The sequence below is a fragment of the Hyperolius riggenbachi genome, chromosome 11 (assembly GCF_040937935.1).
Source record: "Hyperolius riggenbachi isolate aHypRig1 chromosome 11, aHypRig1.pri, whole genome shotgun sequence".
Classification (NCBI taxonomy): domain Eukaryota; kingdom Metazoa; phylum Chordata; class Amphibia; order Anura; family Hyperoliidae; genus Hyperolius; species Hyperolius riggenbachi.
This window is the reverse complement of record NC_090656.1, coordinates 48,248,656-48,262,467: the sequence shown is the minus strand read 5'-3', so window position 1 is coordinate 48,262,467 and position 13,812 is coordinate 48,248,656. Positions and strand designations below refer to the sequence as shown.

Below are 13,812 nucleotides of genomic sequence, written 5' to 3'. Positions count from 1 at the left end.
CAGTCCTGACTCAGGCAGGAACTGCCACTTACATACCTGATGTTTAAAGGAATACTATCGATTCACATATTTTTTTCAATTGACACAGGAATTGTTTGGGAAGTACTGCTAAGTACTGGTGTATACATTTTAGTAGCAACTTCTTTGTTTACTGTTAGAAAAATACATTCAAAGTTTACTGACGCCAAAACTGATGGCTGACTGAGCCATGAGGAGAGGGGAAATTCCCCTCACACTTGATCAGTTAACTCTATGTGTAACTCTGTGTGTGACAGAGAGAGACAGGACATAGGAGCTGCAGCTGTTGGGAGCTCTGTGTCTGACTGAAGTGTCTGAAGAGAGCACAGGAAATGTAACTAATTGTCACAGCTTTTTCATATTGTTTTTGCTTTCAGAGTTTGACATGTTTGATATTTGCTTTCTGTAGTCTGATATACAACACTGGCTGTGCATTGAAGCAGACACCCCTTCTGCAATTGATTTGTCCCAATATAGCTAAATCCTACCCTCAATAAATTACAGCTTTTGCCTCTGATATTTAACATGAAAAGTAGGAAAATGTTTACACAGCTACTTAGACATTATTTGGACATTGTCATTTTAGAACACTTGGGTATCGATAGTATTCCTTTAACTCTTTTTTTCAGGCAGAGAAAGAAAAACAAGGAACACAGAATAGTTATTTGTGTGCTAGGCGCTGTACATACACTTGTCTGCCTCATCATTTCACATGTCACCTCGGGTATCCTTTAAAAGGAAATAAATATGGCAACCTCCATATCCCTCTTGTTTCAGCTGCTCTTTAATCCGGCAAGATTGGGCTTTCAATGTGGGCAATTACAATTTTTTTATGCCAACCTTATCTCTTGTCGCCTGGAGCCTCCAGTATACCTGCCTTCAGTAGGTCTTCCAGGTAGATGTGATACCTGTTCCCATAGGAGGTCATCTTATTGACTTGTCACTAACCAATCAGATTGTCTCTATGCTGGGATTTGGATTCGCTTTGTCTACTACCGTCTTTCCCCGAATATAAGACACTGTCTTCTATTCTTTTTGGGGAGGAAATGTGTGCTAGGGCTTATTTTCGGGGGTGGGAGGGGCTAGACTCTTTGTGTATGGGCAGGTGCGTGGTCTCTTACCGCACCTCCCTTGTGGCTGCGTCCCCCTCCGTTCCTGGTAATTCCTCCGGTGGCAGCGGCATTGTAATGGATCTGTGAGGGCGCCCTTTGACCTTCACGCAGTACGCCAGGCCGGCTCTGCGCTGGCGCTCTCTTCCTGTCATCATGTGCGCCCGGCAGATGCGTCCCAGGCGCACGCATCAGCCGGGCGCACATGATGACAGGAAGAGAGCGCCAGCGCAGAGCCGGCCTGGCGTACTGCGTGAAGGTCAAAGGGCGCCCTCACAGATCCATTACAATGCCGCTGCCACCGGAGGAATTACCAGGAACGGAGGGGGACGCAGCCACAAGGGAGGTGCGGTAAGAGTCCACGCACCTCCCCATACACACAGCGCCCCCCCAGCTAGGCCTTATTTTCGGGGTAGGCCTTATATTTCAAGCATGCTTGAAATATAAGGGAGGCCTTACTTTCAGGGTAGGTCTTAAATTAGGGGAAAGACGGTACTATATTTTGTTAGAAGATTAGAAACCAGTTAGTATGAAAGTGTGCAGTATTATGGTAGAAGAGGGGTAAACATTTTTTCACAGCTCATTATGAAGCTGTGCATCTGGTGGAATTCCCACCCCTTTTATATTATTGATGTTGCAAAATGTTTGGTTTAATTTCCTGTATGGTTTTTAAGTGTTTGAATGTTGTGCTTTACGTATAGAATAAAAATGATGAAGAGGATATAGACAGAACCCCATGGGGAGAGCTGGAACTTTCTGATGATGAATCCTCCTCTGAGGAAGAAGATGAAGAGAGCGATGAAGATAAACCAGATGAGACTGGATTCATTACCCCTGCAGACAGGTCAGTGTTCTTGGTATGGTACAACTATTGGCACACGTCACTTTATAGCTTGGCCTGCTGTCTTGCATCATGTCCTATCTCTGTTTCCCAACATGAGACCAGGATAAAATGATGGGTCCTTGAGTTTAGAAATTGGCAGCACTGCTCATCAGTGTCACTTAATCACAAAAACCTGCAGAAATGCTGTGACATCCTAAAATATATAAAATAATAATAAAAACACATGCGTGCTGCAGTATTGAACCACTCACATATGAAGAGGAAAAAAAAACTGATAATCTGGTTACTATGGCACCTTAAGCTGGATGGGTAAAGTGAAGGTCAGTTCTTGAATTGGATATTTTGAAAGCACAAAAATAGGGCAGGCCTAAGAATCTGAATGACTTTGACAAGGATAAGCACTAAGAGGAGCATCACTAAAACATCTAGTCTCGTAGGGAGGTTCCTACTATGCAGTGGTTCCCAAAACTGGTTCAAGTAAGGACAAACTGTAGATCAGTGTTTAGATTTGTGAGTGCCCAAGAATCAATGATGCGTGCTAAGACTGAAGGCCACCCATCTGGTTTCACCCACAGAGGAGAATAGATTGCCGTATGCTGGCCTAGACATGGAGGCTACAGTAAGGAAAACCGTGCATCGCAGCTTATAGGGACCAGTCGGTGCCTATGCTGACTGCTGTCCTCAAATTACACTGCCTAAAATGGGCATGCGTTGATCGGAACTGGACTATGGAGGAATGTAAACAGATGGCCTATTTTATTTTATATTTTATAATCCTATTTTATTTTACATCATGTTTGTGTTACTTTCACAAGGGTGTATCAACATAAAATATTATTGCAGCTCATGTACACCCCTACATGCCAATTGTTTTCCCTGATGGCAGTTGGATTGCTGCTAACATCATTGTGTCAGACACCAAAGGACACTTTCAGAGGTCTTGTAAAGTTCATTATTTGATGGGTCAGAGCAGTTTTTATGGCATGATAGGCAGGTGATTTTTAATGATTGTCCTGAACCCTAGTTGGCATCATTTCCTGCTATCAGCAGTTTTTCACATGTTTAGGACAGCATGCGTTTTGTGTGCATGGGGGGTAGGGGGGATGCAACACGACATTAACTACTACGCTCATGTCAAATTAATGTCACAACAAAGAAGCTTCCACTGGGTGGCGTGAGTAGGGGAAGAGTGCGTTTGGGAGTTTACATGTCGCTACTTTAGGCAACATTTGGGGACGTGTATATAAAAGACATCTGAATTGAGAGAGATATAGAGGCTGACATGTTTTATTTCCTTTTGAACAATGCACATTGTCTGGCTGACATGCTGATCCTCTGCCTCTAATACTTTTAGCCATAGAGTCTGAACAAGCAAGCAGATCTTGTGTTTGACTGGGTTAGCTGTATTCTTGTTTCAGGTGTGTGGTTCCTACTCTACTGATGCATGAAAGATCAGTAGGATGCCAGGCAACTGGTATTTATAAATAAATAAATAAATATGGCAGCCTCCATATCCCTCTCACTTCAGGTATCCTTTAACCTCCCTGGCGGTAAGCCCGAGCTGAGCTCGGGCTATGCCGCGCAGGGAGATATCTCAGCCCCTGGTGGGGCGATTTCCACCATGTAAAGTGCTGTGCGCGCAGCTAGCACTTTGCTAGCTGCGCGCACAGCTTGATCGCCGCCGCTCTGCGGCGATCGCCCGCACGCAGCGGCAGAAGAGGGCCCCCCCCAGAGCCCTGCGCTGCCCGGACCAATGAGTTCCGGGCAGCGCTATGGGCTGGATCGAGTGCCCAGGACGTCGGCTGACGTCCAGGACGTCGGCTGACGTCCATGACGTCATGCCGATCGTCGCCATGGCGACAGGAGAAGCCAAACAGGGGAACGCGTTATATACGCGCTCCCCTGTTTGCTATTGTTGCCGGCGGCGATCGGACTAGAGGGCCACATGCGCCCTCTAGTGGTGTTTCATGTAGCTACCACTCTGGTAGCTTTACATGAAACAAAAAAAAAAATTTAACAGTTTTTTTGACCATTTAAAAAAAAAAAATTAACCGCCAGGGAGGTTAAAGAACAAGTGACACCCATGCTAACCTAGAAATAAAAAACACATATATAAGCAGATAAATACTACTTCTACTTACATACCAGATGTATTGTGCTATCCACATAATAATTCCTGTGAATTTTATAAAGGAAAAGCAGAAAATCCTATTCTAGGCAGTGGCCATCTTGCCAAGCTAATGCTGACATCATATCCTCCCTGACTCTTGTTTCCCCGCCCTGCCTTTTCTTGCTCATCGTGTATTAATTAGCTGCCCTCCTCCCAGAGTCTTCAGACACTCCCACTGAGGTGTATACTAGGAACTGCACTGTTTTTTTCTTTTCTCCTCCAATCGCTGAGTCACCTCAGCCTTGCTTGTAAACACAACTGAACAGAGTGTTTCAGATAAGCAGCTAGGCAGGGAAATGGAAGAGAAGGAATATATTATAGATAAAAAGAACCCCCAGGTTTCAACTGTTTGGGACTGACTATTAAAGGGCCAATGCTCCTAAAGTATGTAATAAATCCAAACCATAACAGCAGAAAAAGTTTTGCAAGTTTTGAATGTAGGATTAGCATCTTTATCACTTATTACACTCAGACCAGTTGCTGTTGAAATCTGATTTTTATGGTGACAATACCGCTTTAAGAAACGTCTCTGTTTAACGAACCTGTAAACTAATGAAGTTCCGAACCTGCTTTACCCACAGCCTATTCAACACAATCTGATTTACCCACAGCCTAAAGAGGAAGTAAAAATACACCTCTAAATTCTCTAATTATTTTGTATTTATTGCAAAGTTTGAATGAGTTAATAGGAAAAGTGAAGAACTGAAATTACCTCTCCACCCTTCATGCAGCACAAACCATAACCACACAGTGAGAGACTACTACACTAAACAATTTTAAGACCCACCCATCTGCACCCTAATTTTATTGCACATATTGAAATATACAGCATTAAATCAGTTGTGAGATGGAAATGAGATGTGAGGAGCTCAGGTTCTGCTCAGCTGTTGAGATCTTTGCATCGTATAACCTGGGTATGAAGGTCCTAGATCGCGGTTTTTCAGCTCTGAATTCATATAATGTGAGAGGGCTACAACAAATCATTGGGCTTTTCAGTGCCGCTTTTGACGTTTGATCTTGAATTACACATTTTTTTTCATATATGTTGGACTGCTGTCTTCTTTCAGAAATACTTTTCAACCATAATATACAAATATGTATTAATGCTTCCTTTTCATTGCAGTGGTCTTATTACTCCCGGAGGATTTTCTTCTGTTCCCGCTGGCATGGAGACTCCAGAACTTATTGAGCTGAGAAAGAAGAAGAATGAGGAAGCAATGGACGGGTAAGAACTTTTTTTTTTTTTTTTTTCTGTTCTTGTTTCTTAATTTAATTTAGTAGACATTTTCACACAAAACAACAACTTGAAAATGAATCAACTAAACCAAAATAAGGGCCCTTGCACACCAGAGAGCGTTTAATGGGTCCTTTTTAGTTTCTAAAACCGCTTCCATTGACTTGCATTAAAATCTCTGTAAAAAAAAATTGCTGCAGTTGCAATTTGTTTGAAAAAATGTACAGTGAAAGCTGTTTTTAAAAAAAAAAAAAAAAAGCAAAGTCAACCCACAAAACGCTCTCCCAGTGTGCCCGGACATTAGATATTCCTAGAAAGTTTCATTTAGGATTGGGACTAGACACCATTGTTTCTCTTCACTTTATTTTCGCTTCAGGTTTATGCATCTTGGTTCAATATGTAATTAGGATATAAAGGAGGACTTGATATCTAGTTTTCAAACCATAAATGACCTATGCCAAAAGTATGTATGCACAAGGTTCTAACAGAGGAGCATCCGCAAAAACAGACACCTTGTAGTGCTGTAGCCTTGTGGGTATTTTAGAATCTTGGACATGTGGTCCAGCACTGTGAGCCTTGCCATTTTAGCTACAACATACTTCTATATCTATATACCACTCCTTCATCATTTTCTTTTCCAATAGGATGCTTCTCTGTTGGCCACTGACTGAGACACCTTAGACTAGAGGCAGTAGTGAGTAGGTCTTGAATATGGACTTCCATAGTACGAGCATCACTGTACCACGTTTTGGAGGAAACCAATTGTTGTCAAAACCTCTGCAGTATTTGTTGTTTTTCAGTTTCTAATCTAATAATAATCTTGCAGGGTCGTGAAAACAAATGCATATTTGCATGAGCTATGCCTCATGATAAGCCAATTAGGCCAAATTTGCAAAGCCAGATTTGTTAGGGTTAAACTTGGTGTTTGACGCACGCATACATTTTCTTGTGATCAGTATTATTTAAAGTGGACCTGAACTCGTACGCAGCAGACGATGAACAATCTTTGACATATAACTCACAGCTGTTTGTTTTCTGTGTGTGTTTAAGCATATCAGCATTTATTAGCTCTATTCAGCAGCTGTGAATCAGACCTGGGGGCTGTGTGCCAAGACTATCTGCTTACAAGTAAACACTGTGGCTTAACCCCCTTGTAACTCCCTGGAATGTGAAGGAGGTTAAAGCCTCAGTTTTTTTTTTTTTTTTTTTAGTTTTTTTTTTTTTAGGATTTACATAAATTTTAATGAAGACATTTTCCCCTAAAAGTTATTATGCTGTGGCTAATCTTTTAGGGCAGAGAGGAAGTTCTGAGTTTAGTTCTACTTTAAAAACCAGTGCTGGTCGTAATGGAAAAATCTACGCTTACGGGTCATTACGCGTAATTTTACGATATTACGGTTATGGCGTAGGAAATTATCTACGGTTCATCACTGTAATTACGTGGTAACTAACGCAGTTACGCGTAAGGATACTGTAATGTAGGCGCTTACGCTACGATGTTACGCGTAGTGCCGTAATACCCATTAATGCATACTTTTTGACGCATACGGACGATGTGTATGCAATAGCCGTCAATGTGACAGCTATTGCATACACATCATTCGTATGCGTCAAAACGTACGCTTATATACTGAAGGACTGGAGAAGATACTATTGCGTGCTTAGGATGTTGAATGATTGGCTACTCTTAGAAAAGAGGAGTTGTACGTTAGTAATTAGGCGTAAAATTACGCATACTTAGCAATTACGGTAGACATCGTAATTGCGATACCGCTTTATGGCTTACACGTAAATAATTACGCGTAAGACCGTAAGTTACGCGTAGCGCTTACCGATAATTTTGCATTGAATTACGATGCGTAATTACGCTCATGCGTAATTTCGGCCCAGCACTGTTAAAAACCAGAAGAAGAATGCTGAATTAACTAAAAGCTGCTGGTGTCCCCGAATCAATGTTGTTAATACGTCATTAGTTGTTACTAGAGTGAGGTGACATTAATAATTTTAATTTTATATTCTTTTTGGTAAATGCCAACAGCACGGAGACACCGCTGCTCTTTACAGTACTTCCAGAGAAGAGGACAGCGACTGTTGGGGGTGCCATAATGGGATCCACGCACATCTATGATATCACTACGGTAAGTTGGGATATAAACAAGCAGTTTATATATTCTGCCTCTTTTAAGAATGCCTGTTTGGAGTTTCTTTTATTTTTATTTTTTGGGGAGCACCAAAGTAGTTTTCATGTGTAAACCACAAGCTGAGAAAAGGCAATATTTTAATTTCAGCTCTATACATTGCAGAGGTTAATGGGAAACCTATCAGCTTGCTTACATTTAAGTATGCCAGTCTCTTAAGTCTTTCTGCCTTGAAGCAGCTCCTAGAAATCTAAGCTAGGTGGACTCCAGGGCTGTGTTTAGGCAAAGACATTCCTGGCCGTTGCCTGGAGTGCCATTGGTCCTCGGGGGCACCATGCCCCTGGATTAAGCTCCACCCAGACGGGTGTTCTATCATCTGTCTCTGCTGCAGCAGCAGCAGGACATTGTGTCCTGAGGAGCAGCAGCATCACAGGTCCATGGAGAGCAGACATCACAAGTCCACGGAGAGCAGACATCACAAGGTTTAGATAGTGTAAGTTGCAGACAGCTTCAGCTGTAGCCCACTGTAACATTCCCACCACTCCCCCCCCCCCCCCCCCCACACACACACACACACACCTTTTGTCCCTCTGTCCCCTGTGCCTCTTTATGTCCCCTTGTGCCATTATGTGCCCCGTCCTCTCCTGCACTCCCCCAGCCCACTGTGTTAAAGCAGAGTATAGTACATCAAAAACCTCCCCACCAGAATCCAGTGCTCTGCCTGTGTGACCATCCTGTCTGTGTCCTGCTCAGTCTAGTGCTGGTACCTCACTCTCCTCATGTCGTGTGCAGTCACGCAACATGCGCTAGGAGATCCTAAGCACTCGGGCGAGTGGTGAACGGACAGGTGGAAGTACAGCACTGAACTCCCTACACACTAAGCTGATGGAGTGCAGTAAGAGGTTGTGCAATGAGACAGGATCAGCAGGTTGTTTATATCTTGGGGACTCCCTGTGCTAAGCATCCGCCTTATACGGCAAATGGTTTATATTGTCTAGTGTGTGTGTGTGTGTGTGTTTGTGTGGGGGGGTGGGGGGGGTATTACACAGGACTTCTTGCCTGGAGTGGCAAAAAGGCTAGAAACTGCTCTGGTGAACTCTACACCATACCACCTTTTAATTGTCCAGCTTCATATAGCAGACCCCTTTTTGCGCACACCAGTAGTCTACTGCAGGCACTGGAGTGTATATTGCACCCTACCTTCCATGCTTCTCAGTTTCCCAATTTATATCACTTGCCATGCTTCCATGACTGACAGCCTTATCTCAGCCATGTGACAATGGAGCATATTGAGCTTGGCTAAGCTGCATGCTGTGTCCTACTTGGAGGCGAAGGAGAACCAGATGGTTACCCACTACATCCAAGCACAAAGCATTAAAGAAAACCTGTAACGTCAAAAAGTCCCCTGGGGGGTACTCGCCTCAGTAGGGGAAGCCTTAGGGTCCCAATGAGGCTTCCCACACCGTCCTCCGTTCCTCGGGGGTCTCACTGCAGCCCTCCGAACAGCGGGGATGTAAATATTTACATTCCCAGGTCCTGTGCAGGCGCTCTGGTGGCTGTCGGCTCCGAAGTAGACGGAAATACCCGATCGCCGTCGGGTCTGCTCTACGGCGCATGCGCAGAGCAGAGCGCCTACTTCGGAGCTGAAAGCCGCAACAGTGCCCCTCGCTGGAGCCTGCAAAGGTAAATATTGAACAGGCTGTCGGGCGGCTGTTCGGAGGGCTGCAGCGAGACCCCCGTGGGACGCCTCATTAGGATCCTGAGGCTTCCCCCACCCGAGGTGAGTACCCCTCAGGGGAACTTTTTGATCTTACAGAGTCTCTTTAAGAAAAACTCTGATTTGACTGATGTACTCACATTACATGTGTCAAGCTCAGAAGACTGGGGATTCCTGGACACTGAATAGACTGTTGAGAAATACAATTGCAAATTATTTTGTTGGTCATGTCTGCAGGCACTTTGCTTTAAGTAACCTGGAACCGCATTTAAAAAAAATGAGACAGATACTTACCCAAGGAGAGGGAAGGCTCTGGGTCGTATAGAGCCTTCCCGCTCCTCTCCTGGTCTCCTCATTCCAGTGCTGGCTCGCCTGGTAGCCGTATTTGACTAAATTAGTCAAATACTGCTTTACCCGGCCGAAGGAGGCTTCAGAAGTCTTCAGGGAGCCAGAGAGCTCCTGAAGAAGGGCGGCCCTGTACTGCGCCTGCGCAAGCACGCTTTCCTGCACGCTCACGCTTGTGCAGTATGGAGCCGCACGTCTTCGGGAGGACACGGCTCCCGAAGACTTCCAAATACCCTTTCGGCGGGGGATTGAAATGGGGGGGAGCCAGCACAGGGTAGAGAGCACCGAGAGAGGAGACGGGAGGCTCTATACGACCCAGAGCCTTCCCTCTCCTTAGGTAAGTATTCACTTTAAGGCAATACTGAGACCCTGACCATGCCTCACGTGAAAGGAAAGGTATAGCATACTTAGTAAAAAAAGTTTTCTGCACTTAAATATCAGTTGATAATATTGATATGCATCTACTTATTGAATCATTAAAATTGATGGTTATATCCTTTATTTAACATTAACCATTATCTCATTTTATCTCCTAGGCACTATCTCGGAGGGGGGCACCTACAGAGCCACAAGGGGTAGAAGTAGCTTTAGCTCCTGAAGAACTTGAGTTGGATCCATCTGCCATGACTCAGAAATATGAGGAAAGAGTTCGAGAAGCACAGGAACAAGTACAGAAAGAAGACTTCAGCGATATGGTGGCTGAACATGCAGCTAAACAGAAGGTATGCTTTAAAGAGATCTAAGCAGGTTTCTTTTTCTGCAGTTTGTCCTGCTTTCTAATAGCTGAAGGAGCTGCAATTTCCCCTCCCCCTTCTCTCTGCCCTTACCTGTCCAGGGGAAGGTGTGAATGAAAGCCTTTGATTGCGTATTGCAACTGCTAATTACAGCAGTCCTTATAATAGCTTTGTCTCATCAGAGGTAGCTACACGATGATTTAGCAGATCCCAGATCTGCAACCCAGGGGATTCAATACAGCCCCCCCACACCCCCACCCACCCTGTAGTGAATACCCTCTCTCCAGCTGGGAGATACAGAACCACACAACATTCAAATTGGTAGAAATGCATCTGATTTATGTATTTTGAAGCAAGGTGTATATAGACGGTCAGTGAATGCAGGATGTTACTTACTAATCAGCTGCTTATACATTTCAGTGTGTTTGGCTACAGACCAATCATCTGCTTGTACAGGATGGCATACATGTTTGGCTAAATGACCCTAGTTTGTCATTATATTTACATACACAATAACAATGCTTTCTACTTTAACACAACGGTGTACATTTTAGTATGTTTGGCTACCTGACTCTAGTTTGTCATTCTATTTACATACACAATAGCCAAGACCGATATAAACAATGCATTCCAGCTTACATAAGTGGTCACAAAATCAATACTTATCTCCTCTAACAAATAACAAACCTTTAACAGACTTGAGCAACAACATTGGGGGACTTTTCACAGTGCACACTTGTTCTGTGGAGGACAAGAAATTCCTATTGTCTCTGAAGGTAAAACATTTGTTCAATTATATAACAGGTAATCTAATTAATAGTAAAAGACTGGTCCCTAATGAATCAATATAAAATAAGGAAAATAATACAATTATTTATATTATTCACACCTTATCTGCCTGCTCTTTCTGTGCAATGCAGCTCTTGGAAGTAAAACCAAAATAAAAACGCCTCTAACAAACATTTAAATGTAAAAAGAAGAGGTAGAATGGATTTTTTTTAGTAATGAGCCACATCAATATGCATTTTAATGTGCTATTGAGATGTCCTGTGTGCTAAAAATGGTTTGCTTTAAGAAATTCTTAGGACTCTTTAATACAAACGGAGTGTTTAACGTGCTGCTTAGCCGTCCAACTGCCAGGAGTAAGTGCCTTCTGTTTGCAAAAAAAGTGCAAGCAAATGGGAGCATTTGAAATTTAGTCTAATATAATAATGATGCAAGGTGGTAGATCACGTAAATTAATATCTAAAAAAAATTATCATTTACCTAACCTACTACATGCTGTATAGTGTGGCTAAGATAAATATTAGATAAACACTAGATACTTGCCTAAGAAGATGGAAGCCACTGGATCTTGCAGAGGTTTCCTCCTGGAAACAACCGCAGCTGCCTCTTTAAGACTGCGACCGTGTTCTCTTTTAGGCACGAGGGCAGCCATACTGTGCCTGTGTAAATGTGGCAATGCCTGTGCAGTAGCTCGGAGCTGCTTGTATACATGAGAACATATCCAACGACCTCTCGCGGGGTATGTCCAGCACTGCGTAATATGTTGGCGCTTTATAAATACAATAAATAAATATGTTCCGTTATGTACAAGCGTGGTTGTACAGTGCTTGCATGAGTATGGCCCCAGCTGAGCAGGTGCGGCTGCACTTGGACAGGTGCAGCACAGCCACGCTCGTGCATGAAGTAGAGTCATGGCCAAGATCTTCCAAAGGGTCCTGGTGATCTGGAGGACGGCACAGGAAGCCTCTGGAAGATTCAGATGCTTTCCTTAGGTAAGTATCTCATTCTTTTTATATCAGTCCGTCTCTAGTACATGTTAATGCAGAATAAAACTTTGGCATAACATTCAATAAAAATGTTTTCTTACTTTGTATTACCCATTCAGTCATATTTGCTTTTGTGCACAAGTAATATTGCCTGTTTACATTACAAATTACAAGTTCCGCAAGTACAGTTTATCTGCTCTGAAAGCTGCCGTTGCATTTTATTTATAGCTGCAAAAAATTACATATTACAATCTTCTAGTGTGCTCTTTTGAACCGTGTGCATGCTTGAAGCAGATGGAGCTTGTTTGCAGCTCAGCAAGAATGTAACAACTGTGGAATGTAAACAAAAGATAATGTTATCTCCTCTCTGGATATGGATCATAAGCTGAAGGAGCTTTTCACTGCTGTGCAAAGTGCTGTGTTTAACTGTTTGAGTGCTGATCTGCTACATTTTCTTCTTGTAGTAGGTTTAAAGCTGTAAGGAATCTTTTAGAGCAAAGAAGAAATGCCTAGTTTAAGACCACTTAAGATAAAATGAGGCTTTAATGTTGACCATTGCTTGTCTTTTTTTTCCTATAGCAAAAGAAAAGGAAGGGACAGCCGCAAGACTCGCGAGCAGGAGGCAAAAAATACAAGGAGTTCAAGTTCTGAGACATCATCTTTTGTCTTTATCCAGTTGTTTTTTTTTTTTCTTTCTCTCGATTGTTTGTAATAAAATATCGTAAATTGTATTAATTGTAATTGGTTATTGTTCTTGATAAACCGCTAGAAGGTGCATATACAGATGCATATAATAATTGGTGTAGATTTGTAGATTAGAAATGATCCAAGCCCCTCAAGCTAAACCTTAAAAAAAAAAAAAACTTAAGCTTTGCGTCATATGTCAGTTGGAGACCCACAATACATGGGCGGTGGGCAGGCTGGTAGCCATTTGTAGCCTGTTTGCGATTTGCACACTACTCTGGGCTTTACCTCCAAAAGCGCCAGCTAGTGAGACCTATACTTCCTGTGTAAGCTACTGCCTGATCGGGGAGGGAATTGCCGGTCATCTGTGACATGCTTGTGCATGACTGCAACGCTACAGTATCCTCAAAGCTGCACAGAATTGTGGACAGAGGAGCACACTATCAGTACTGTATCTGTAATAACTGGTGAAACCTGTGCTTCCTGTGCCACTTGCTGTGATTATTGAATGTAATTCCCTGCATTGAGCACTATGTTTTGATTTGGCTTAGACGCTGCGCTCGCTTGCTAAGCCTTGAAAGGAAAAAAGACTGCCAATTATTGGCTAAATTAAGATACATTACTACAGTATACTTAGAGTACCTAAATTATAAATTACAGTTTGCTTTAAACCTAATAAGTTGCCAAGATATATAAAATCACACATAATAAAGTGTTATTTTCTCACCCCTAGATCAATGTGATCTAATCTAGGCAAACCGACATCTGAAATAAGAATTATAACAGACAGACATAAGATAGGCTGCAGTAGTTTTCCTCCCTCTTCTCTGTACTACAGTTTGTGAAAAAAGAAGTCATTTGATCCAGGCAGGCAGACAGCAGGGGAGGGAGGGAAGGGAACCAGGTGGAAGAGGTGGGCACAATGCTTCAGCTTCAAGAGAAATAAGGGAGTGCTACTTACAGATATACAGGTCCTTCTCAAAAAATTAACATATTGTGATAAAGTTCATTATTTTCTGTAATGTACTGATAAACATTAGACTTTCA

General features: G+C 42.8%; 1 protein-coding gene across 1 annotated transcript in view; it reads left to right on the top strand.

Annotated features, from left to right (window-relative positions):
* The window catches only part of SF3B2 (splicing factor 3b subunit 2), a 54,921-nt gene extending 42,109 nt beyond the window's left edge, over positions 1 to 12,812 (top strand). The window contains exons 17-21 of the mRNA XM_068260576.1: positions 1,829 to 1,971; positions 5,265 to 5,366; positions 7,414 to 7,513; positions 10,112 to 10,297; positions 12,661 to 12,812. Of these exons, the coding sequence (XP_068116677.1) occupies positions 1,829 to 1,971; positions 5,265 to 5,366; positions 7,414 to 7,513; positions 10,112 to 10,297; positions 12,661 to 12,732 (603 nt within the window). The 3' untranslated portion in view covers positions 12,733 to 12,812. The remainder of the gene's footprint in view (positions 1 to 1,828; positions 1,972 to 5,264; positions 5,367 to 7,413; positions 7,514 to 10,111; positions 10,298 to 12,660) is intronic.
* Positions 12,813 to 13,812: the final 1,000 nt, after the last annotated feature.